Below are 25,487 nucleotides of genomic sequence, written 5' to 3'. Positions count from 1 at the left end.
CAAGGAACCCATATGGGTTTCTTTGTAGCAATTTCTATGATTGGGTGGCTGTCTCATTTTTCTTTAATTACTTCTCTCCACCTTGCAGGCTTCCGCAGAACTATTATGTCATAATTGCCATATGTATATACAGAAGAAGGTCCCGTAGTTAGAAGCCGAAATGGGACCTCCTTGCTTTTCTTTGATGCGTTTTTCTGGTGTAAAGAGAATGAAGTATGAAGTGAACAGTGAATCAATCATTGAGTACACACAACATACAATATGTCTGCTCTTCACATTCACTGCTGCAAGTAACTGCTGCATACTGTTGCAATTGTTGCTACATATGGAGCTGTATTGAATACTTGATTTCTGGAGTTAAGCTGAGGCATTGCCAAGCTCCATACTATGCAAATGAGAGAATTACATCATGTGTCGGATTTTTATTGCAAAGCTTTTAAATGGGCCCTGAAACACCTTTTTCTAAAACTTGAAAAACATGTTCATTTGAGTGCACAGTAAGAAATATAATGTTCGGGCAATTTTTGAGATAATATGAATGAACAAATTAGGAGGGCGATATTTACTTTCCTCATTTTCTCTCCACTCACCTGTACTATGCAAATCAAAGAATTACAGTGTGTGTCAAATTTTTATTGCAAAGCTTTTAAATGGGCCCTGAAACATCTTTTTCTGAAACTTGAAAAACATGTTCATTTGAGTGCACAGTAAGAAATATAATGTTCGGGCAATTTTTGAGATATTATGAATGAATAAATTGGGAGGTCCTCATTTCCCCTCCGCTCACCTGTACTATGCAAATGAGAGAATGACATTGTGTGTCACATTTTTATTGCAAAGCTTATAAATGGGCCCGAAACATCTTTTTCTGAAACTTGAAAACATGTTCATTTGGGTGCACAGTAAGAAATATAATGTTCAGGCAATTTTTGAGATAGTATGAATGAAGAAATTAGGAGTGCAATATTTACTTTCCTCGTTTCCCCTCCACTCACCTGTGGACCTTAGTGGGGGCAGTGCTGATAAATGCCTAGCATATCCTGCCTCACGTTTCTTTCTTTCTTTATTTATTTATTTGTTTGTTTATTTTTACAGTGTACTTGTAACATTTCGAAGTTAGTGTCTTACAAAGGTACCCAAGAGTAAAAAGTAGTGGCAATGTTTCTTAATGGTCTGTGGCATATCTGGCAGGGTGTGCACATGCACAAGTAACTTGTGGTAAAAAAACGTTTGCCCTATGGCCAATGTCTATGGCCTGCTGTCTTCTGACATCAGCTGGAAGCCGGCTGGCAGTCTAGAAAATGGCAGGGAGGAGCCCTGTCTTCAGAAAGAGGGGAAGCTAGTCTTTACATGCTGTTTGATAGCTCCTGTTTCATGCATTATTGAAAACTTAGCTGAAATGTTCACACCCCGCAGGGGTGTCTGCGTCAGTCAGCATTTGGTGTGTTGCGACACCATGTACCAAAGCGCATGAGAGTTGGACCTTCCCGCATTTAACCATGTGTGGCTTAGCTTAGAATTGCCCGAACGGCGAGACTAGAAATTAAATAGATTCATACTCTGCGCTAACCCTGGCATCATACAAGATGTGGACGTGCTCGGCAAGGTGCGCTGCAGTGGCCACAGGATGGTGAGAACTCGAATTAGCCTAGACCTGAGGAGGGAACGGAAGAAACTGGTACATAAGAAGCCGATTAATGAGTTAGCGGTAAGAGGGAAAATAGAAGAATTCCAGATCAAGCTACAGAACAGGTATTCGGCTTTAACTCAGGAAGAGGACCTTAGTGTTGAAGCAATGAACGACAATCTTGTGGGCATCATTAAGGAGTGTGCAATGGAAGTCAGTGGTAACTCTGTTAGGCAGGATACCAGCAAACTATCGCAGGAGACGAAGGATCTGATCAAGAAATGCCAATGTATGAAAGCATCTAACCCTACAGCTAGAATAGAACTGGCAGAACTTTCGAAGTTAATCAACAAGCGTAAGACAGCTGACATAAGGAAGTATAATATGGATTGAATTGAACATGCTCTCAGGAACGGAGGAAGCCTAAAAGCAGTGAAGAAAAAACTAGGAATTGGCAAGAATCAGATGTATGCATTAAGAGACAAAGCCGGCAATATCATTACTAATATGGATGAGATAGTTCAAGTGGCTGAGGAGTTCTATAGAGATTTATACAGTACCAGTGGCACCCACGACGATAATGTAAGAGAGAATAGTCTAGAGGTATTCGAAATCCCAAAGGTAACGCCGGAAGAAGTAAAGAAAGCCTTGGGAAATATGCAAAGGGGGAAGGCAGCTGGGGAGGATCAGGTCACAGCAGATATGTTGAAGGATGGCGGACAGATTGTTCTAGAGAAACTAGCCACCCTGTATACGCAATGCCTCATGACCTCGAGCGTACTGGAATCTTGGAAGAACGCTAACATAATCCTAATCCATAAGAAAGGGGACGCCAAAGACTTGAAAAATTATAGACCAATCAGCTTACTGTCAGTTGCCTACAAACTATTTACTAAGGTAATCGCAAATAGAATCAGGAACACCTTAGACTTCTGTCAAGCAAAGGACCAAGCAGGATTCCGTAAAGGCTACTCAACAATAGATCATATTCACACTATCAATCAGGTGATAGAGAAATGTGCGGAATATAACCAACCCTTATACATAGCTTTCATTGATTACGAGAAAGCATTTGATTCTGTCGAAACCTCAGCAGTCATGGAGGCATTACGGAATCGGGGTGTGGACGAGCCGTATGTAAAAATACTGAAAGATATCTATACCGGCTCCACAGCCACCGTAGTCTTCCATAAAGCAAGCAACAAAATCACAATAAAGAAAGGCGTCAGGCAGGGAGATACGATATCTCCAATGCTATTCACAGCATGTTTACAGGAGGTATTCAGAGACCTGGATTGGGAAGAATTGGGGATAAAAGTTGATGGAGAATACTTTAGTAACTTGCGATTCGCTGATGATATTGCCTTGCTTAGTAACTCAGGGGACCAATTGCAGTGCATGCTCACTGACCTGGAGAGGCAAAGCAGAAGAGTGGGTCTAAAAATTAATCTGCAGAAAACTAAAGTAATGCTTAACAGTCTCGGAAGAGAACAGCAATTTACAATAGGCAGTGAGGCACTGGAAGTCGTAAGGGAATACATTTACTTAGGGCAGGTAGTGACGGCGGATCCGGATCATGAGGCGGAAATCATCAGAAGAATAAGAATGGGCTGGGGTGCGTTTGGCAGGCATTCTCAGATCATGAACAGCAGGTTGCCATTATCCCTCAAGAGAAAAGTATATAATAGCTGTGTCTTACCAGTACTCACCTACGGGGCAGAAACCTGGAGGCTTACGAAAGGGGTTCTACTCAAATTGAGGATGACGCAATGAGCTATGGAAAGAAGAATGATAGGTGTAACGTTAAGGGATAAGAAAAGAGCAGATTGGGTGAGGGAACAAACGCTAGTTAATGACATCTTTGTTGAAATCAAGAAAAAGAAATGGGCATGGGCAGGACATGTAATGAGGAGGGAAGATAACCGATGGCCATTAAGGGTTACGGAATTGATTCCAAGGGAAGGGAAGCGTAGCAGAGGGCGGCAGAAAGTTAGGTGGTCGGATGAGATTAAGAAGTTTGCAGGCACGGCATGGCCACAATTAGTACATGACCGGGGTTGTTGGAGAAGTATGGGAGAGGCCTTTGCCCTGCAGTGGGCGTAACCAGGCTGATGATGATGATGATGATGATGGCTTGGCTGTTTCGAGAGGAAAGGGTATGCTTCACGTAGACGGCACCCCCATACTGACCCACCCAGGGGAAATCAGTAGTCGCCTTTTTCTGTCCTCTTCATCAGTCTTCGTCTTTCCCTCTCGCTTTTAATCTTTGCTGCCTTCTCTTCACTTCTTTTCACTTCCGAGTTTCCCGGCGGCAAGGGTTTACCTGATGTAGTTATCCAACCTTGGTTTACATTATATTAGGTTATAACGGCGATGTATGACTGACTTCTGCAGGTATTCTTCCAACCTAGTAGCGTCCCCTTGTTGGGCTAGGTGGTGGGTGGCCACCATCGCTGCCAAATTTACCAAGGCTTACATGGCAAATGCTTTTCCCCCCTCCAAGATTCCCCCTTGAAAAGAGGGTGCACCGGAGCAACTTTCCAGTTCTTTTTGAAACCAAACCAAGACACATTTCCAAAGTACCATGTTCGTCACAGTGAAGGCAACACAACCATAAGAAAACTGTCACCATTCCTACTTTCTAAATGCCTAGCAAACATGATTGGACCTGGCTACAAAGCCTCAAAGATGGCTAGCGGAGACCTCCTCCTCGAACTGACCAAGAAAGATCAAGTTGAAAAGCATGAACTCACCAGTATCAGTGACATTAATGTGACTATCTCTCCACATCGCTCGTTCAACACAAGCAGGGGAGTAATATCAGAAGAAGATTGCCTGAACATTAATGACAAAGAGCTCCTTGAAGGATTAAAGATCAAAACATAATTAATATACAAAGAATAAAACTCTGACAAAGCGACCAACAGATCCCCACAAAACATGTGATAATCACATTTGGTACCAGTACTGTGCCCATTTCAACTGATGCAGGATATTTGAAAATCAATGTCTAACTATACATACCGAACCCGAGGCGCTGCTTCAAGTGCCAGAGGTTCGTGAATGCCTCACGATCGTGTAGAGGGAAAGAAACATGCGCGAAATGCAGTGTCAGTGACCACGCTTCTGACAACTGTAATGCTTCTGCACAATGTGTCAGCAGCAAGGGAGACCATTCAGCTTACTCATGGAGCTGCCGTTGCTGTAAAAGAGAGAAAGAAATAATCGCAATCACTGTAAAGGAAAAAAGAAATTCATTCTATGAAGCGAATAAAATGCTTGGGCACTTCTTCACCTCCATGGCGGCCGCATTCCGATGGGGGCGAAATGCGAAAACACCCGTGTACTTAGATTTAGGTACACATTAAAGAACCCCAGGTGGTCAAAATTTCCGGAGTCCTACACTATGGCGTGCCTCATAATCAGAAAGTGGTTTTGGCACATAAAACCTCATAATTTAATTTAATTTATTTTAACTTACTTTCGAGTAAGCTATGCCAGTGTGGCGTGACAGGGGGCAGCGCCACACTGGTTTCTAGAGTCTACAGAGTCAACATCCGGTATTCCTGTAGAACCTCCATCCGCCCCTTTGGTGGCTGCAGCCAGTGCTGCTCCATTATCATCGAAGACAGGCCAGCATACCGCAGTGCCATAGGACCCGAAATGTAACCAAACTCCACGGCCCAAGACACCCATCTTGGCACCTGGCTCTCGATCATATAGCGCCTCATAGAAGGTGATGGAGATCAACCTGGAAACGCCAGCGTCATTGATGCCGAAAGATCTGCGCATCTTGTAGTGCGCCAAGAAAGAGAAACTTGTTGTAACAGTGCCAAAAAAGGGACAGGTAACCTGAATGGTTACCGCCCTTGATTAGAGTAGTGATGCCTTCATTGCATGTCACCCCCTTCAGTGGGCATGGGGGAAGGCATTACTCGCTGCAGTGGTTATGCGAGTTATGGCATTCTGCTGCCGAGCATGATGTTACGAGTTTTAGTGATTGAAATTAATCCACTATGATATCTCTCATAACTCATGTGTTACTTTGGAAGGTTAAACTTCATAATTTGAATTTTGAAGGCATTGTCCCCTTTTCCCCCACCTCTGTGCATGTACCTGAATGCAGTTTTTTTTCTTTTCTTTTTTTTTTTCAAATCGGCACCAATAGCTATTTGGCTGTGTTGAGACTAGGGCCTTCTTGTGATGGTTCAGTTGGCTTCCCACCATTGCACTTTAACCCAAATCCAACTAATGGTGTCACTTGTAATCATTAAGATGGCGGCACAATGTGTACTGCATGCTAGTACTTGACAATTGCATGTGATGTCCTCATGGGAGCTGCATCGACATATCTTATAAAACATGAGGTGCGCATTTGTGCTTCTTAGTGTATAAAAATTGTCTTTGTCCCCATTGTGTTGATGCACTGCTTTGTGTGAAAGCTGGCTAAGCATTAAAGGGGCCCTGAAACACTTTTCTAACTAATGATAGGATGACATCACTATTAAATTACGTTTCCTCACGAATCTTCTGCTGCAAAGATTTTTCGAATCCTTCAAGCACAAGTGAAGTTAGACATAGTTACTATACCAATCAGCGGCTTTCTCTCGCCTTTAATTTTCACTAGCGTGCTGGAAGCTACACAGGGGAGACAGTAGGGGGGCACAAGGGAGCAATGCCCTGCTCGCCCTGCCCAAACGTTCAGCATCTCAGCGGCGAGACGGCTTGTGATGGCACCCCGTGGCAGCCTCCGTATCTATACTATGCTTCTCATCTTGGAGGCCACATGCAGCAGATGCAGCAACGTGCAACTGTCATGCGTAGAATGGCAGTGCAAAGATGAAATGGCTTTTCTGTCATTTAGAGATAGCAGACACAATGTTCATTTAATTTATCAGACTCAAATGAGCATTAATTGTATTACTGAGAATGTTCTCACAATCACAAAATTAGCCAATAGCTGTTGTGGGCTCCACTGCTTGCAGTGATGCTGCATGACACCATTGCCAAGGAGAAAGTAAGCAGTTTTCCGCTGCTTTTTACATGCAATTGTGAATTCCCTGCTGTCTGCAGTGCAATAATATTTGGCTGACATGTTCACTGGTGCCTTGTTAACAGATGGGGAGCATTCTTTTGCTATGTTCAAAAAGTGTTTCAGGGCCCATATTAAAGAAGGAAAGTTCATTGTTTGGCCTTTTTATGTATTTTATGTGTGTAGTGATATTTCTTTATTACTATTATTACAGGTTGGAAGCCTGTTATAAGTCTTGCAGTCGTTGACTGCGTAGATAATATGCAGCTCTGTCGCACATATGGAATCAATTCTTACCCTACTATCAAAGTGAGTAATTTTACTACCATTAGAGGACATGAGAGGGAAAGTTGGCATCCAACTTAGAGTTGCACGAAACTATAAAGGAACACAATATGGGTTTCTCAGAAAGAATGCTTCCAAGGCGAACAAAAACTTGTGATGGTTTGGGAATCAATGTCTGCGTTTGTGCTTTCCAAGGCAGTTGCTCTATCAACTGAAGGAACCATGAGACTAGCAGATGGTAGAGTAAGAGTGAAATTGGCAATCCTTTTGCTGCTTTTCAGTGGATGCCTACTGTCCTTTTGATGAAACTTGCTCCACCTGGAGAACTTCTGCAGAACTAATTTGCTTTGCAAGTGTTCATTTGTGCAGTTTTATTTTAACTGAAGAAATACTTATTTTCAGTCCAGTGGAATTGCATACTAGAGCACTGCACAGATTGATTTTTTCCTGGCCCGAGCCCATAATGAGCCCTAAAGTGCCGTGCATGGCCTGCTCGTGCCCACCCTGGTAGTTTCATACCTGGCCTGTATTCGGCCAGGGCCCATTAGGTTCGGCTCCATCTCTGCTTGGCACCGCCTGGCTTGACCAGGCCTCATTTGGCCTAACCTGGTTCGGCCCATTAGCCCTTGAGCCTAAACGTAGCATGGTCCAGTTCTCGGTTATTGTGAAGATACCAGCCACACAGACTATTTTCTAGAGAAACATTTGACTGCATCAGGTTTTCTGCTTGAGTTATTGCTCATAAATAAACATAGCATGGCCAAGTTCTTGGTTATTGCGAAAATACCAGCTGCACACAGACTATTTGCTACTGACAGATTTCACTGGCATCATGTTTCCCCGCTGGAGTTGTTGGTCATAAATAAACAACTAAACAAACGAAGAAAAAAAATTCACTGGCGATTACGATACTCCCTGGTGCGAAATTTGAGCATAGCTCTATATGTGTTTTCATTTCGCAATATATTTAGGCAAAGAATTGGAGAGAGACATGTAGCAGGGTCGGCAAACTTCGAAAATTTGATGTGCGGGTCAAGCGCGTCGGCTTTTTACATGACTCTTCGAAGGTTCCAGTATAATCGCTGGTGCCGCTTGGCTTCCAGAAAGTACTACACAATTTGCGTCGCACATACAGTCAGATTACAAAACAATCTCAAACCATGACAACCAAAACAAGTGCGAACGAGACCAAACCAAGAAAACCAAACAAGCGCGAGTGAGAGCTGATGCGAGCAGATGATAGTATGAAACAAGCAATCCGGTTGAGACCAGATACGAGCACACATCGAGCAGTCAGGCGGCTTCACATGAAACCAGTTTCTTGTGTGCACGTCACTGAAGGGGCCACTCTCATTAGTATCCGCCGTTCGTGGCTTGCATCTTTCACGTGCCGCTCCGCATTCGCTCTTTCATCTTTTGCTGTTGTGCTCATTCGTTTGGTTAACGTCACTGCCACTGATAGCTGCAGGAACGGGCCATTAAGACCTACGCTCTAAAAAGCTTTATGCTCTGCTCATTATGCTAATGCTTTAAAATGTGATATGAACATCTGTACTGTATTTGCCAAAATTTTACCCCGCTTGAAATGTAACCGCCTTTAGTGCACGACCAGCTATAACACGTCTTTTCTGCCTCTCATTTACCCTTCCATAGAATGCCACGTATGTACATAGCACTTATAGTGCAGCTGTGCCAGACAAAATACCGGTTATAACGCAGCTTTCATGGGAAAATCCCGCAGACAAGTGCGGTAGTGATCATGCTTCTTAACGAGTTGCGCTGGCCAATGGGAGGGGACAGTGAAAAGGACAATGCAGAGGAGGAGACGTGAAGAAAATGAACAAGGAATGGGAAAAAAGAGAAAAAAGTCACAGTGACAGCGTTTTGTGCTCACGTCTTCTAAGTGGCATTAGTTGCGGTTGCACAGGAGTTGCCTAGGCAATGAAGGTGGCTTTGCTTTGGCCGCTTGTCAGCAGCGGGTGCTCCTCACCAAATGCGTTTGCATTGGGCGTCTTCAATATGGTATCCTGGACATTCCTGGAATGCCCAAGGCACTGTATATGCAACCCTCATTGGCTGAAAGCACCACCTTGGGCAGTCTGAGACTGTCAGGGACAAATAATCAAAGAGGCCCTTTGTTGCTCATTGGCTCATCAGTTTGTGTGCGGAAAGTAAATACAGTTTTTTACGACTTCAAAATCGCAGAAAAGCTGTTCCCTGAATTTTGCTCTGTGCTGTGCTTTACTGAAATTATTTGCAGTGGGATTGAGCAGAGTCACCGCCTCGCGGACTCTGGTTGAACCACGATAGTGTGGCCGCGTTACATCGTCTGCTAGCCACTACTTGTTTATCTTATTTATATGTGTACATACGGCACACATATCCTTTAAAGTCTGTTTGTTACATGGCTGTAGCACAGTCGTAAATGGTTGTATCCATTTTTTTGACGATGTAGAGACCCATTTGCTTTGCGCTGTAGTCTTTATGCTGTGATAAAGTCAGTGACTGCACATATCAAGCTCGCAATGTGTGATCGTCGTGCCTTCCATTCATTCCTGTCACACGAATTTTATGTTCGCATTTTCATTCAAGCACATCCTAAAAAACATTCGGCGTCATTTTAAATAAGTGAAGTGGTCACTGCAACACCTGAACACAGCGCTTTAGCAGTTTCTTGTAGCACTGTGTTGATCATTCTGCAATATCTGTGATGCCACAAATCATCAACAAGGTGGTGTGAAATCGCTGAGCAGTAGGAAAAAAAATCTTAGGTCTCATATGATGTCACAGGATACAATTGACCTTAAAGGGCCCCTCACCAGGCCCCATAGCAAATTTTGGTTATATGCTGGAAGTTGTTACATGCCCTATAGGGAGTGTTCGGCCACAAAAATCTTTCAAATTGGCTCATTAATAGCCGAGATAGAAATATTTCAGTCCCACGAACCCATGATTTTCAGCAGGAGGGCTCCACTGCCAAGCAAGACACTCTCTCCACTCGCCCCGTCTAGCCTTCGCAAGTGAAATTCCTTCCCTGTGTTCTCCCATACCGGACCTCGAGGATCGTGTGATGTGTACGTCACAGGCCGCCCCGCCTTCAATTTTTTTTTCTCCTCACTTTTTTTTCCTTCCGGCGCTGTGCACTTTTGCTGACAGCGTAGCGAGTGAGCTGTTGTCTCGTTTGCAGCGCACGATTTTGTACGCTGTGCACAAGGACACATGGCTAGTGGTATTATTCAGTGCTACACGAATAGTACTGAGGCAGAACAAGCGGATCACAGAGCATGATCGTGCACTGGAACGCGGTACAAAATGGCATAGTTTAGCTACTTGTGCACGTGACTGCACAACCGTGGGAACAAGCAGACGAAGTGGAAGTACATCTCTCTTGCTTTGGTGTGAAGTAAAACACGCAGACATTCCATTTGTGTGTTTCGTTATGTCTCTAAACTTCAATTCATCAATTCAAGCAACAGATCACGCAAATAACAGATGTTGCCTTGAATAATTATCGAAGTCGTATGTCACCTCAAGCGACATCACACTGCAGACACGAGCACGTAGGTGCAGGGACATTCAATTCGTCAATTCAAGCAACAGATCACACAAATAACAGATGTTGCCTTGAATAATAATCAAAATCATATGTCACCTCGATTGACAGCACACTGCGGACACGAGCACGTAGGCGCAGGGACACAAGGACGTCACCATCCGGCTTGGAGCACAGTCGCCACGAAGAAAAAAGAAAACACCGTTCGGATTGAAATTTTAGACCTTGCCATGGTGCGTAGCGATGTAATTCTTTGCAAATACGATCGTTAGCATGCATTGTATGCTCTGCGCTTGTCAGCTCAAAATGGTTAAACCTGATGAGGGCCCCTTTAAGCATATAATTGCATGACTGTGGTTGGGACTGTGCTCAGTAGTTACGTGGACATCCCTAACTGTTTTCGAGGTTCCCTTCTATTATATGCCTCACAAGTGAATTTCACACCTATGTACTTTTATTATCTGCTTACAGCATTACAAGGGGATCACATGTAGCATTGCAGTCACTAGACACGGGACATTGTAAAACCGAGTTTCTGGTTGTTGGTGTAATGAGCTCTTTACCATGCTGCTGTTAACTTGATGAAAGGCAGTAGCCATGATTTTCACACATAAAGAACACAACACATTAAGCTTGGCTCTTAAAGTAATTTAAAATTATTTGCATCATTCTCATGCTCGTAATCATGCAAAAGCACCCTTGGGCTAAATTGGTATGCTTTTACTGTTACTGTGAAAAAAAATATGAAGATGAAAAAAATGCGTGTGAAACCACATAGCAATCCTGTCACTGCACTATTGCTCATAGTGCTGTATCCTGTTTAACTAAACTTAACTATCTCGTATTTGTCAGAGAATCGAAGAAAAAGTAGAAGGTAGTTATGTTTGTGTACAAGCGGTGAAGTAGACTTGAAAAAAATGCAGCAGATCCAATGAGTTGAAATCTATATAGTACATTGAAGCTTTGTGGGAGTACATACAGAATTGAAACATGAGTTTATGTTTGTTGAGTGTCTGCACAAAGTGACACGGAAGGCTTTATTCAGGCATTGTAGAGAGGCTAATGCAATGCCATTGCAGATGCGCGAAGGCATGCTTTCTGGTTCTTTTTTTTGTTTTCCTCGCTGACTGGCGACGGTGTTGCCACAGATATGCGAAGGCAAGCTCGATCTGGTGGTCGTACAAGAAATCCAGCAGTGCGTGTCGTTGGCTGTGATTGGTTGGCCTATTTGGTTAGCAAAAAGCCAGGCCACAGCACGCACAATCACAAAACCCAGTGAGGTTCGCAAGGAAAAGCTTTGCTTTGAATGACTAGCTACTTTAACTTCACTGTACAGGAATACAGGCATTTTTTATAACCAATGCAAGAATAGCAGAAAATTGAGTTGCACAACAGCAGTGCCAACAGAATAGGTTGAACGCAAGCCGGACACCAACAAAAATCACCATAGGTGTACCGGAACAGAAACTGTGTTTTTCACTCTTTCATGTAGAGTAGGAGTGTTGCATGTGTTTCATGCAATATATCATCAGTGCAGTGCAGTCAGCGTGTTTCATTACCAAACAATCAACCCAAATCACTCGCAGCAAAGCGCTGCCGTGTACATTTCAATGCGTGCTGCCGACTGCCCATCCACACTACTGTGGGGACGGTGCTGCTACCAATAGGCCTATCTCGCAGCCCTTACCTATTCAGAAATTCGAGGCTGTCAATGTGGGTGCTTTTTGCATTCACCTATCGTGATGGGCGTCGTCGTGAAGTGCCAATATTACATGTGCCACCTTGACTCCACTATCAGTTTAAGCTGTGTTTTGCAAAATTACTTTGGAGCTTTCAGGCTCTATATGCACGCATACAAACTTGGTAGGCGTTGGGAATAGTGTCGTGACTGATTGGCTGCAAACCCAAATTCCAGTTTAAGTGCACTGCCCTTGGTTCAGCCTGTGAACACGATTTCACATGCAATCTCTATTTCATTGTGCATGGCTGTGAACATATCAAGGGCGAGCTTCCTTCAATAGCATGCCAACCGGCACCCCTGTCAGGTAGGCCGAATTAGCGCTGCCTTGCTAGTAGTCGGCAACCAAAGTTTCGGTTTGGTGCCAAGTCAACAAACTGCTTTGCAGTGACTGCATTTGGACGGCACATGGAAAGCAGAGAAATTACCTTGACAATGAAAGTTAGGGCATGGGTGGCACATGCAGCACTCAAATGGCAGCAATTCATTGGTTCGTGGTCACCATGTTTTTGACATCACGCTTGTGGATCAGTCTTGAAAATCAAACGAGGCACCACACATTGTGTGGAATTTCGGTAGCTTTTCTACACATTGGTTCTAGTGAGTTGGAGGCAATGCCGTGCGGAAGTCCAACTGATAAAGCAGGTTTAAAGAAATTAGGTGTCTGAAAAATTTCTCTCTGAGTTACTTTTCTCTATAGCTTTATTTTTCCTGTGTTCATTGTCTTCGTGCTATGACTGCAGGTCCTCGATCATTAACCTTTCAATGTCCCTAAATTTAAACAGATGTGGACATCCTGGTTTCAAGCTTTGATTTTTGTAGTGCATGGCTGCGTGGTCTACATGTTTTGCATGCGTGCAGCCTTTGAAAAATGTTTTTTTTTTATAGTGCGGTATTGCTTATAATGCAGATGTCACAACTCTGGTGACCTACATTATAAGTGGTCTGCACTGCAGTTATACAGTAATATATGTATAGCAAAGGCATAGGTGACTGCTCTTGTACACGTTGCTGGCCGTGTCATCTTACTTTTGAATTTCATTTCATTTCATTTATTGAAGCCTTAAAGGCCCGGAGGCATTGCTAAGGTGGGGGCAAACAATGTATGAGGAACTCATCATGAAAAAGAAAAAAAAAACGGAAGAAAAGATAGACAAAGATTAGAAAAGAAAACAATGCTTAGGAAGGAATTGAGCAAGCGGCACTATCATCAATATCACTGTGTAAAAAAAAAAAAACATATACTATGCATGAGAATGAATCACTAACAATTAGTTACTTAACAGGGGTCATGTAACAAATGCATTTTCAACAAAACATTCTAGGTGAGGTGGGTTGTTAGTTTCTCATGAAAAGTCGTGTGGTCGGCAGAAGAAACAATATAGTCTGGAAGAGTGTTCCATAGTGCTATTGCATTTGTAAAAAAAGAATCCTTCATCGAAGATGTGTGGCACTGAATACGCGCAATTGGACAGCGGTGGTTGAGGCGGGGTGAGATTCTAGGCGGGGGTTGTAGTCGAGGGTGTCTGGCTATTGGGTGATACTAGAAAGAGTGAAGCATGCAGAGATGCGAGATGATACGACGTGATTGGAGACTGGGAAGATTGAGTGTGCATTTTAGTTCAGTTATGCTGGTTTTCCTTGAGTAGTTTGACATGATGAAGCGTGCAGCACGATTCTGAATCACTTCTAATTCATAGGTGAGATATGCTTGTGAGGGGTGCCAGATAGATGAAGCGTACTCCAGTTTCGGCCAAATGTATGTCTGATATGCAAGTTTTTTAACAGCGGGCGATTCAGATTTCAGATTGTGACGGAAAAAAAAACAAGTGTGCGCGAGGCGTTTGCGCATATTGTTTCAATGTGAGTTATTCATGATAGTGACGCTGGCAAGTGAACACCTGGATACTTATAGCAGTCTGTTCATGGTATTTTAGTTGAGCTTATATGGTACTCGTAATTTGTGATGCTGCGCTTATGGGAAAAGGACATACATTGGCACTTATTAAGGTTAAGAGGCACGAACCATTTTTCACACCATGAAACGATAGTGTCTATGTCTTTTTGTAGGTCAATGGAAACACCGGGGTTATGGATGGCATAGATGACGCAGTTGTGTCGTGCTTTATAAAGACATGCGCATCATGTTCAACTCGGCATTAGTGCGCATGCCCACTAACGATGAAATCAATGAACATGCCCTCGAAAGCTATCTTAAATGTGTTCCCTCTCCTACCCACAACGTATAAATAGTTGAGCAAATAAAGCAATGGGGTTCTGTGTTGACTGACACTTGGCTCGATTGTATTCTTTGCGCGAATGGCACGAAACATGGTGTCAGAAGTGCGTGGCCACCCGTGATGAAATTCTTAAGGCCTCCTGAACCGTTACACCTGAGCGGCGACATTGCCAAACAATGAAAGCTTTTTAAGCAAAAATTCGAGCTTTTCCTAGCAAGCCTTGGTGCCAAGAGACAAGCCTCGGGATGATAGCACGAAGACTGCCCTACTGCTCAGTTTGGGAGGCGAAGATGTGTTGGAAATCTACAACTTCACTTTCACTGAAGACGCCGAAAGAATGGACTATGCGATCGTCATCAAGAAATTCGATGAGTACTGCTAAGCACAAGTGAATGAAATACATGAGCGGTACCTATTTGTGTTGGTTCTGTGTTGACTGACACTTGGCGCGATCGTATTCTTTGCGCGAATGGCACGAAACAGCATTCATCAGCAAAATGTCGAAGTCTGGTGTTTGGGTTAGATGGCAGGTCATTGATATAGATTAAATATAACAGATATAACAGGGGGGCTAAGCCTACTCCCTGGGGAACACCGGATGTAACATCGGAAAGGTGTGAATCACGAGAGTTGGTGGATGTGTATTGTACGCAGCCTTTTAAGAAATGTTCAATCCAGGTAATCCGTGATGGGGGGATTCTAAGAGTAGATAATTTGGCAAGTAGGTGATTGTGGGGGACACGGTCGAAGGCCTTCGAAAAGTCTAAGAAGATGGCGTCAATTTGTAGGTGATCATCCATGTGTTACAAGATTTCATCGGTGAATTCAGAGAGCCGAGTTTCGCAGGATAATAGTTTTCTAAAACCATGCTGGTATGAACAGAAATTAATTGATTCAAGGTAGTTCATTAAATTGGTTGATATGATATGTTACAGCAGTTTAGATGGGATACTGGTTAGAGAAATTGGACGATAGTTACATGCTTTTGTTCAATCACCAGACTTATGGACGGGAATGACTTGAGGCTTTTTCCAATTGTGGGGAACTTCACCAGTACTGATTGATTGTTGGAAAAGTAAGCTAAGTATTGTGCTTGGCAGGGAAATGGTGTTTTTAAATAATTTGCTGCTGATTTGATGGTAACCAGCCGAGGAGGATAATTTTAGAGCGTGTATTAGCCCTGCTATTCCATCAGCGTTAATCTGGATATCAGGCATTGTGGTCGGCAAGTGGTGTGGCAATTCGGGAGAACTAAAGTTTATAGCAGTGGAAAATACTGATGTGAAGAAGTTGTTAAGGGCTGTAGCACATTTTTCAGTTTCAATTAGTATGTTGTCATCGTCTGATAGCTGGAGCTGAGTTTGGCGCTTAGGCGGGGAGATAATCTGAAATAATTTACGAGGGTTAGATTGGAGGATTGATAAGAGGTCAGTTGAAAAAAATTTGTTTTTGGAAGCTTTCAATTCCTTAATGTATTTTTTGGCACTTAGTTCGTACCTATCCAAGCTCTGCGGTTATTAGTTAACTTTGCTTTCCGATAATGGCATTTTTTCGTATTAAGTAGACGTTTTAGGCATTGCGTAAGCCACTGCTTATTTTTGTCGGTATTTATAAGGATAGTAGGAATATATATGTTTTTTAAGTTTAGCATCGTGCTTTTACATAATTCCCAATTGGCGTTGACCGAGTGAGCAGAGTATGACTGTCGAAGATCTTCGTAGAAGAGTGCAAGTTCGCACTTAAATGCGTCGAAGTTAGCTTTCTTGTAATCAATGTTTAATTTTTGCATGGGAGCTTTCTTTTTTAAAGCATTAAAATGCCGATATGAAGGAAGTACGCTGTGGTCGCTAAAGCCAGAGAGCGAAGTCACATTTTTTAATGTTTTCTGGGCTAGATGTTAACAAGAGATCCAGGGTGTTGTCGCCCCTAGTAGGGCATGTTATTGCTTGGTGGAGGTTAAAGTCTAGAGTTAATTCAAGAAACTGTTTGGGTTCAATATAGGATGTTTTATTGGGTACTTAAAGTAACGGCCAATTGATGCTGGGATGATTAAAACCTCCACAAAGGAAGATAGGTGCAGTGGGCATATTATTAAAATTTGTTCTAAAGAAAGGCGTAAGAAATCGCAAAATTAGGGGTTACTATCTGGTGGACGGTAATAGATTCCAAACACTATTTTGCCAATTATACTGTGCAGGCTTACCCATGTTAGTTTGATGTTGTTGTCGTGATTTATCAGTGATGATGGTAAGCTGTCTCTAACGGCAATTAGTACACCTCCTCGCCTAACATGCCGATCGCGTCGATAAACTGTAAAGTTAGGGTAGAATAGAACAACTTTGTGGTCGTTGACGTCCTTATTTAACCACATTTCTATTAGTAAAATCATATCGGCTGTGGTGTCGTCTATGAAGCTTTCGAGTTCGTTTTCGAATTATACTGCGGATGTTAGTGAAAGTCACACTAATGGTAAAAAAATGAATAGGGGCGGTTTTTGAATGAAGCAGGTGCGGAATTTCTTGTTCGTCACTGGGGCTGGTCAGATAAGGTATCACTTGGAGCTGGCAGTTCATTGCTGTTAGGTGTTGTGGTGTGTTCAATGATGCTATTGGATACAGCATCATAAAAATGGCATTTGCTGCCTACACACAGCTTGTTCAGGCTGAGCTTAAACATGCATTTTTGGGGGCTTGATAAATTTTAAAAATTTTGAGCGTACAAAGCGCGTACTTGGGACAAAATCTTCTCTGAGAGCAAAACATGTATCTTTTAGCTTACGCCCATAAGCCAATATGTTTTCTTTCGTCTTGAAGTGGGCCAGTTTTACTACTATAGGGCGTTATTTTGTTGCGGAGAATCTTCCAAGGTGATGTGCACACTCAGTATTGCTGGTGTTCAATGTTAAACCAAGAGTATTCTTGCATAAGCCTAGAATTTTGTTCTCTGAATCACTCCAAGGTTATTTATTGGAATCGTCCATGCCAAAGAGAAGAAGGTTGGCTCGCCGCATACGGTTGTTGGTGTCAACGTTCACGGCTTTCAAGGTAGTGATGTCATGCTGTAGTCGGTCGATAATGTTAAGAGTGGTTGAGGTGGTTGGTTCTTGTTGGCATAAATTTAATATGTTGGAGGGGCTCGTAATTTCAGGTAAAAGTTTGTCTTGGGCAGTTTGGGTTGATTTAATTTGCTCAAGCTCTACACGAATTGCGGCTTGAACACTCTCTAGTCGTTTGATAGCGTCGAGCATAGGCATAAGTTCAGCACTAGGGGATGGACTGGGGTTAACCTCAACATCACCGGATAATAATAACATAATTTCACACAGCAAATCGAAGGCAAACGCATCGCGGCACAACGGCACCACACCGCGACACTTCAATTTGTAGGGGCACGACACCGCCACTATACATCTATTATCACATCTGGGTTTCTTAGAATGGGCTAGGAATGGGCTAGAATCCCAAATTACCATTGAATGCACAGTGATAGAACTTGAGCCACTAAATTTACCATGAATGTAAGTTTATATACACTGTCCTATTGGTTTTCAGAGTGTAATAATACACAGCTGCTAGAAGCTCTTTTAGCCTTGTTAAATATTAATTGGTGGCATGTAAGAATAACACATGTGAAATCGTATTGTCACATGGTATAAGTAACTTTTATAGTTTCATTCAGCTTTACTTTAATGGCATAAGCTTTTTCAGTCTACAATTTCAATATCCACGTTTCATAATATTGACACGTGTACTTATCTCTATCGGGCGACCACGTTTCGCGCGCCTAACAAATTAATCGCACAGCGCGGGATGCGCCTGCATCTATCCGAAGTTTCTGGAAAGTTATCGATACTTCTACCGGGCTGTCTGTTGTCGCCGAACCTTGTGTTATCTGATTTCACCGCGTGACGCGAATGGTGGAGAACTTTGTGAAAGGCACGCGGGTCCGAACGATTAGTCTGGAACGTTCGACAACTGCTGTATAAAAGCCGACGCGCTTGTCCCGCTGATCAGATTTTCTACGATCGCCGACTATGTTCGCCGCTATCGTTGCGCTTTAAGTGTAGCCTGTTTTGTGGGCACAGGTTCGCCCAATAAAAGCTAGTTTTGTCTTTCACAGTACTGCTACTGTGTTCTTTATCGTCACTACCACATGACATCTGGTGGAGGTGCTTGTGCGTTCATGTACCGAACGCCCCCGCAAAGCTGCGATCCAAGCCCGAAGCCCGAGGACAAAACTAACATCACCCAAGACCAGCGTGCTAGCCGCAGACTGCAAGGACTGCCCCCAGAAAAAGGACTTCTACCTGAGTCGCAAAGAAGATCGTGGTCAAAGCAACCCTAATGGCTGCCCCAGCGTCCCCCGTTATCCTACAACAACCTTGGGATCCACCGACCTTCCATGGAGCAGCGACTGAAGACCCAGAATCCTGGCTGGAGACCTACGAACGAATCGTGACTTTTAGCAACTGGGACTCCGACGACAAGCTGCGGCATGTATACGTTGCCTTAGAAGATGCCGCCAGAACATGGTTTGAGAACCGGGAGTCGACCTTGACGACATGGGACCTCTTCCGTACCGGCTTCCTGCGCACCTTTACGAGCGTCGTGCGCAAGGAAAGGGCCGAAGCCATGCTGGACGCCCGGGTGCAGCTACCTAATGAGAACGTTGCCATCTTCACGGAAGAAATGAACCGTCTGTTCCGCCATGCCGACCCGGATATGCCCGAGGAAAAGAAAGTCCGCCTTCTCATGCGTGGTGTGAAGGAAGAACTTTTCGGTGCAATGATACGAAGCCCACCGAAGACCGTAGAAGAGTTCCTTCGCGAGGCCACCAGCATCGAGAAGACACTCGAAATGCGGAACCGGCAATTCAACCGCCATGCAAGCTCTACCCACTACGCAGGAATTCAATCACTGGCCACGGACGATCTGCGCGAGACCATCAGGTCCATAGTGTGCGAATAACTGCGCAAGGTCTTGCCTTCGTCGCAGTCTCAAGTGGCCTTGATCGCCGACATCGTGAAAGAAGAGGTGCACCGATCGCTTGGAGTTCCTCAAGTGCAACCAGAATCGCCACAGTTCCAGCCGGAAGCGATGACCTACGCCGCCGTCGCACGCTGTCAAGGCCCCCCTCCGCGACCGCGCCAGGGCCCTGTGACGCTGCAATTCCGTCGTCCGCCGCCGCCGCCGCCAGCACGCCCACCCACCGCCCACTCTGCTATCACTGCGGAGAAGCCGGCCATGTGTACCGCCGATGCCCATACCGCGACTTGGGACTGAGAGGGTTCGCCGTGAATGCGCCGCGTCCACAGCTTGGCGAGCGCCCACGTGACATCGCCGATTACCTCGCCGCTACTCAGTGGGGCCCTCGACGGCCGTCCCGTTCGCCGTCACCAGGCCGCTACCTGTCGCCGCAGCGCCGACCATACACCGGCCCAGCCCGGGGCCGCTCTGCGAGCCCATATCCGGAAAACTAAAGGCAGCAACCGATGGAGGTGCGGTTGCTGTTCGTTGAACTGACGAAGATGCCGAAGAAACTACCTCGACGACATAACGACACGCCGCCGTCCCGACAAAGTCTGGAAGTAAAGAATACGACGACGAAAGACAACCTGATGACGCGACGTTCCAGCTTCAGTTTAACACGATGCAGCTGTGATCCGACGCCAAGACCTAACTGCAACGCCAGACAAAGGACCAACAGCCTCGACGTGCTTCTCGACGGCCATGCAGTTACCGCCTCAGTAGACACAGGGGCTGATTACTCCGTCATGAGTGGACACATCGCTGCCCAGTTGAAGAAGGTTAAGACTGCATGGGAAGGCCCTCAAATTCGCACCGCTGGAGGACACCTGATTTCGCCGACTGGAATCTGCACGGCAAGAATAACTATTCATGACCGGACTTACCCTGTCACCTTCATTATCCTCCAACAGTGTTCACGAGACGTCATTCTCGGTATGGACTTCCTGAACCAACACGGCGCAATCATCGACCTGAAGTCGAAGTCAATATCGCTGTCGGAAGATAAAGCAATACCGCCGGAGAGCCCTCGTAGTCACCACGCCTTGAGTGTATTGAAGATCAAGTGAGCCTCCCGCCTCGCTCCAGCATTGTTATTTCGGTCGGCACCGAAATACCCGCTGACGTAGAAGGTGTCATCGAAGGCGACCAACGTCTACTGCTAGACCGTGAAATTTGCGTCGCAAGAGGGATCGCTCGACTGCATGGAGGGAAAACTGAAGTGTTGCTGACAAACTTCAGCCAGGAGTTCAAGCACATCAACAAGGGCACGACGATCGCGTACATCGAGGAAATTCTGGAAACCAGTAATGCGTTTGTCCTCCCGGATTCCGCCGCATCTACCCCGACGACAATGGTTCCCGAACCAGACTACGACATTAATCCAAGTCTCCCAGTGATTAAGCAACAGCAGCTCAGAAGTCTGCTCCGACGATACAAAGGCTGCTTTTCGACGTCATCGAGGATTCGACAAACACCAGTCGCCAAGCATCGCATAATCACCGAGGAGTACGCTCGACCACTCCGCCAAAGCCCTTACCGAGTTCGCCGCGAGAATGCGAAGCTATAAGAGAACAAGTCGACGAAATGCTGCGCAACGACATCATCCAGCCGTCGAAAAGCCCGTGGGCATCCCCTGTTGTCCTGGTGAAGAAAAAGGACGGAACCCTACGTTTCTGCGTCGATTATCGTCGTCTGAACAAGATCACGAAGAAGGACGTATACCCCCTTCCACGGATAGACGACGCATTGGATCGGCTCTGCAACGCTAAGTACTTCTCCTCAATGGACCTCAAGTCTGGCTATTGGCAAATAGAAGTCGACGAAAGAGATCGCGAAAAGACCGCCTTCATCACCCCAGACGGCCTCTACGAGTTCAAGGTTATGCCATTTGGACTGTGCTAGGTGCCTGCAACGTTCCAGCGCGTGATGGACACGGTTTTAGCGGGATTGAAGTGGCAGACCTGTCTCGTTTACTTGGATGACATCGTCGCATTCGCCGGAAATTTCGACGATCACCTTAGGCGGCTTGCCACAGTACTAGAGGCCATCAAGTCATCAGGGCTCACTCTGAAGCCAGAAAAATGCCGCTTCGCTTACGATGAGCTTCTGTTCCTAGGCCACGTCATCAGTAAATCCGGAGTACGCCCCGACCCCCAGAAAACAGCTGCCATCGCAAAGTTCCCGTAGCCCACCGACAAGAAGGCAGTGCGTAGATTCCTTGGCATGTGCGCCTACTACAGGCGCTTTGTCAAGGACTTTTCACGCATCGCCGAGCCGTTGACACGTCTAACTAAATGTAATGTTGAGTTCAAGTGGGAAACGCCGCAGGCCGACACATTTGAAAAACTCAAACGACGCATGCAGTCGCCGCCGGTACTTGTGCACTTCGACGAGTACGCCGATACAGAAATCCATACTGACGCCAGTAACCTAGGTAGCCAGGTGCCAGGTGCCGTTCTAGTCCAGAGGAAAAACGGAGTCGAACAGGTGATATCTTATGCTAGCCGGTCACTGTCAAAAGCGGAAGGCAACTATTCCACGACCGAAAAGGAATGCCTCGCCATCGTTTGGGCTACAGCTAAATTTCGCCCTTATCTTTATGGCAGGCCATTCAAAGTCGTCAGTGACCATCACGCGTTGTGTTGGCTAGCGAGTATAAAGGATCCTTCAGGACGACTGGCGCGGTGGAGCCTCGGACTACAAGAATACGACATCACTGTAACCTACAAGTCCGGACGAAAACACTCCGATGCCGATTGCCTATCACGCGCCCCCATTGACCCGCCGCCGCAAGATGACGACGCCTTCCTTGGAATGATAAGCGCGGAAGACTTCGCTGTACAGCAACGGGCAGACGCGGAGCTCAAAGGCCTCGTCGAATATTTGGAAGGGCACACCGACGTTGTCCCCAAAGCATTTAAGCGCGGATTATCTTCCTTCACGCTTCAAAACAATCTACTCGTGAAGAAGAACTTCTCACCAGTCCGCGCCAACTACCTTCTTGTTGTCCCGTCAGGACTTCGTCCAGAAGTATTGCACGCCCTACATGACGATCCGACCGCTGGACACCTAGGATTTTCCCGTACACTATCGAGGATACAAGAAAAGTATTATTGGCCGCACCTGACCGCCGACGTCGCCTGTTATGTCAGAACATGCCGAGACTGTCAGCGACGAAAGACACTGCCGACAAGGCCAGCCGGATTACTACAGCCAATCTAGCCTCCTTGCCGACCATTCCAGCAGATCGGGATGGACTTGCTGGGACCCTTTCCGATGTGAACAACCAGAAATAAGTGGATCGTCGTGGCGACGGACTACCTGACCCGCTTCGCTGAAACTAAAGCACTGCCGAAAGGTAGCGCAGCCAAAGTGGCGAAATTCTTTGTCGAAAACATCCTGCTGCGACATGGCGCCCCAGAAGTCCTCATCACCGACAGAGGAACGGCCTTTACAGCGGAGCTCACTCAAGCCATTCTGAACTACAGTCAGACAAGGCACAGGAGGACAACGGCCTACCACCCGCAGACGAATGGTCTTACGGAGCGGCTGAATAAGACCCTCGGCGACATGCTAGCGATGTACGTCGACGTCGAGCACAAGACGTGGGACGCGGTCCTGCCGTACGTGACCTTTGCATACAACACGGCGGTGCAGGAAACAACACAGATAACGCCATTTAAGCTGGTTTACGGCAGGAACCCGACGACGACGCTCGACGCCATGCTGCCGCACGTAACTGACGAAGAGAATGTTGACGTCGCTAGCTATCTCCAGCGCGCCGAAGAAGCCCGACAGCTCGCCCGCCTGCGAATCAAGAGCCAGCAGAGGACCGACAGCCGACACTACAACCTCCGACGATGCTTCGTCGAGTACCAGCCCGGCGACCGTGTTTGGGTATGGACCCCGATACGCCGACGAGGACTCAGTGAGAAACTACTCCGATGCTATTTCGGACCCTACAAGGTCATCCGACGTATTGGCGCTCTGGACTATGAGGTCGTGCCAGACGGCATTTCGCATTCACAGCGGCGCCGCGCACGATCTGAAGTGGTCCACGTGGTGCGCCTTAAACCCTTTTACGGACGCTGACGAAATTCCTTATTTTTTTTGTTGTTTTCTTTGCTACGGGTGTTTTTATTTCGCTTGTATGTAGCATCGGGTCGATGCTTTTTAAGAGGGGGGTATTGACACGTGTACTTATCTCTATCGGGCGACCACGTTTCGCGCGCCTAACAAATGTAATCGCACAGTGCGGGACGCGCCTGCATGTATCCGAAGTTTCTGGAAAGTTATCGATGCTTCTACCGGGCTGTCTGTTGTCGCCGAACCTTGTGTTATCTGATTTCATTGCTTGATGCGAATGGTGGAGAACTTTGTGGAAGGCATGCGGGTCCAAATGATTAGTCTGGAACGTTCGACAACTGCTGTATAAAAGCCGACGCGCTTGACCCGCTGATCAGATTTTCGACGATCGCTGACTGTGTTTGCCGCTATCATTGCGCTTTAAGTGTAGCCTGTTTCTGGGCACAGGTTCGCCCAATAAAAGCTAGTTTTGTCTTTCACAGTACTGCTACTGTGTTCTTTATCGTCACTACCACGTGACAATATGGCTAAATTTCATAATATGAGTAAATAATCTGTCTACTTTTGTTTCATCATGTAAAAGGTTAGAGGCATGCTAAAGAGAAAAATTATTTCTTCTGTAGTAGTGAATTGCCCTTCTACAATACCGCAACACCACTCTTACCTCAAGAAACGGTGCAAAAATGAAAGACGAATGGCGACACCGTCCTGAAGTTCCCACAACAGCATCTGCTAGGGTCTAGTTAATTCTTTAGCAATAAAGATAGACTACTTTGTGTTCTAAAGGAGCCAGACTGAATATAACAAGTTTCAGAGACTTTTACTGAGCCAATGCGGCCAAAATGTGAAAAAGTACTTTGAAATTTGAGACATCGCACTGATGTTCTGGTGTTGGGGTTTCGGCATGAAATTAAATATCTTGAACCTTGACCATCATTTTCTCTTCTAATAATCAACCTGTTATTGTGAAATTATTGACAACAGGGTTTTCAAAGACCATGTTATCGGCCTAAACTGATTTAGTGTCTCTGCTTAATGTCCCATTAAACATAGTACATTCACAGCAGAGACAACACAATTTATCTTCCTCTTTCCATCAGATTGAGATATGATTCTTTTTTGTTCATGCCAATTTTTATGTAGTAACAGAAAAACAAATACAAGGCAATAAACATGAAGGCTATGGCTTTTAACGTGCCTAAACATCATTAAAAAGAAAAATGCACTGAGAAATTAGAGTCAGAACTGTGAACAAATGGGAGATAAGGTTAGACTTTGGGGTTTTACGTGCCAAAACCACAATCTGATTATGAGGCACAGACACTGTAAGGGGGAACTCCGGATTAATTTCGACCACTTTGGGTTCTTCAACATGCACTGACTGCGTGGTACATGGGCGTTTTTGCATTCTGCCCTTATCGAAATGCGGCCGCAGTGGCCGGGATTTGATCCCACAATATTGTGCTCAGCAGCATAACACCAAAGCCAATAAGCAACCACGGCAGGTTGAAAGAATGGGACAAAGATATGTACCAATTAGCCTTCATCAGTTCTCTCAAGAGATTAAAGTTTTTTGCATTCGGTTTCATTTTCCACATCTTTAGGTGTTCACTTAGGCTCCCTTCTAAAATTTAATGTGCATGTCAACTGCTTAACCCTATCAGTATTTATTATTTCGGAGGTGATCCAGCATTGGAGTTTTTTCTTTGATATTATAAAACAAACACAGCGGTTTATTTTCGGTTATGCAGAAGGAAGAAAATCACATCGTTAATGGCAAATGCTCTCTTAGTATTGTTCTCACGTACCTATCTAAGGTGAGTGACATGGTGGGACAAAAAAGTGAAATGTGCCAGTATGTCAGTCACACTGAAAGGGTTGAGAAAAGAAGTCTGCCTG

At 45.2% G+C, this 25,487-nt stretch overlaps 1 protein-coding gene across 6 annotated transcripts in view; it reads left to right on the top strand.

Moving 5' to 3' along the window:
* Positions 1 to 25,487, top strand: part of LOC139053133 (sulfhydryl oxidase 1-like) — a 140,147-nt gene that overhangs the window by 6,466 nt on the left and 108,194 nt on the right. For 4 of the 6 annotated variants that reach the window (XM_070530285.1, XM_070530284.1, XM_070530283.1 and 1 more), the window contains one exon: positions 6,874 to 6,968. The exons of the other annotated variants lie outside the window; for them this stretch is intronic. In XM_070530285.1, coding sequence (XP_070386386.1) covers positions 6,874 to 6,968 — 95 coding nt within the window. The remainder of the gene's footprint in view (positions 1 to 6,873; positions 6,969 to 25,487) is intronic. 6 annotated transcript variants of the gene reach the window in all.

This window comes from Dermacentor albipictus, chromosome 1 (genome assembly GCF_038994185.2).
Source record: "Dermacentor albipictus isolate Rhodes 1998 colony chromosome 1, USDA_Dalb.pri_finalv2, whole genome shotgun sequence".
Taxonomy (NCBI): domain Eukaryota; kingdom Metazoa; phylum Arthropoda; class Arachnida; order Ixodida; family Ixodidae; genus Dermacentor; species Dermacentor albipictus.
This window is presented reverse-complemented; position numbering and strand designations above follow the sequence as displayed.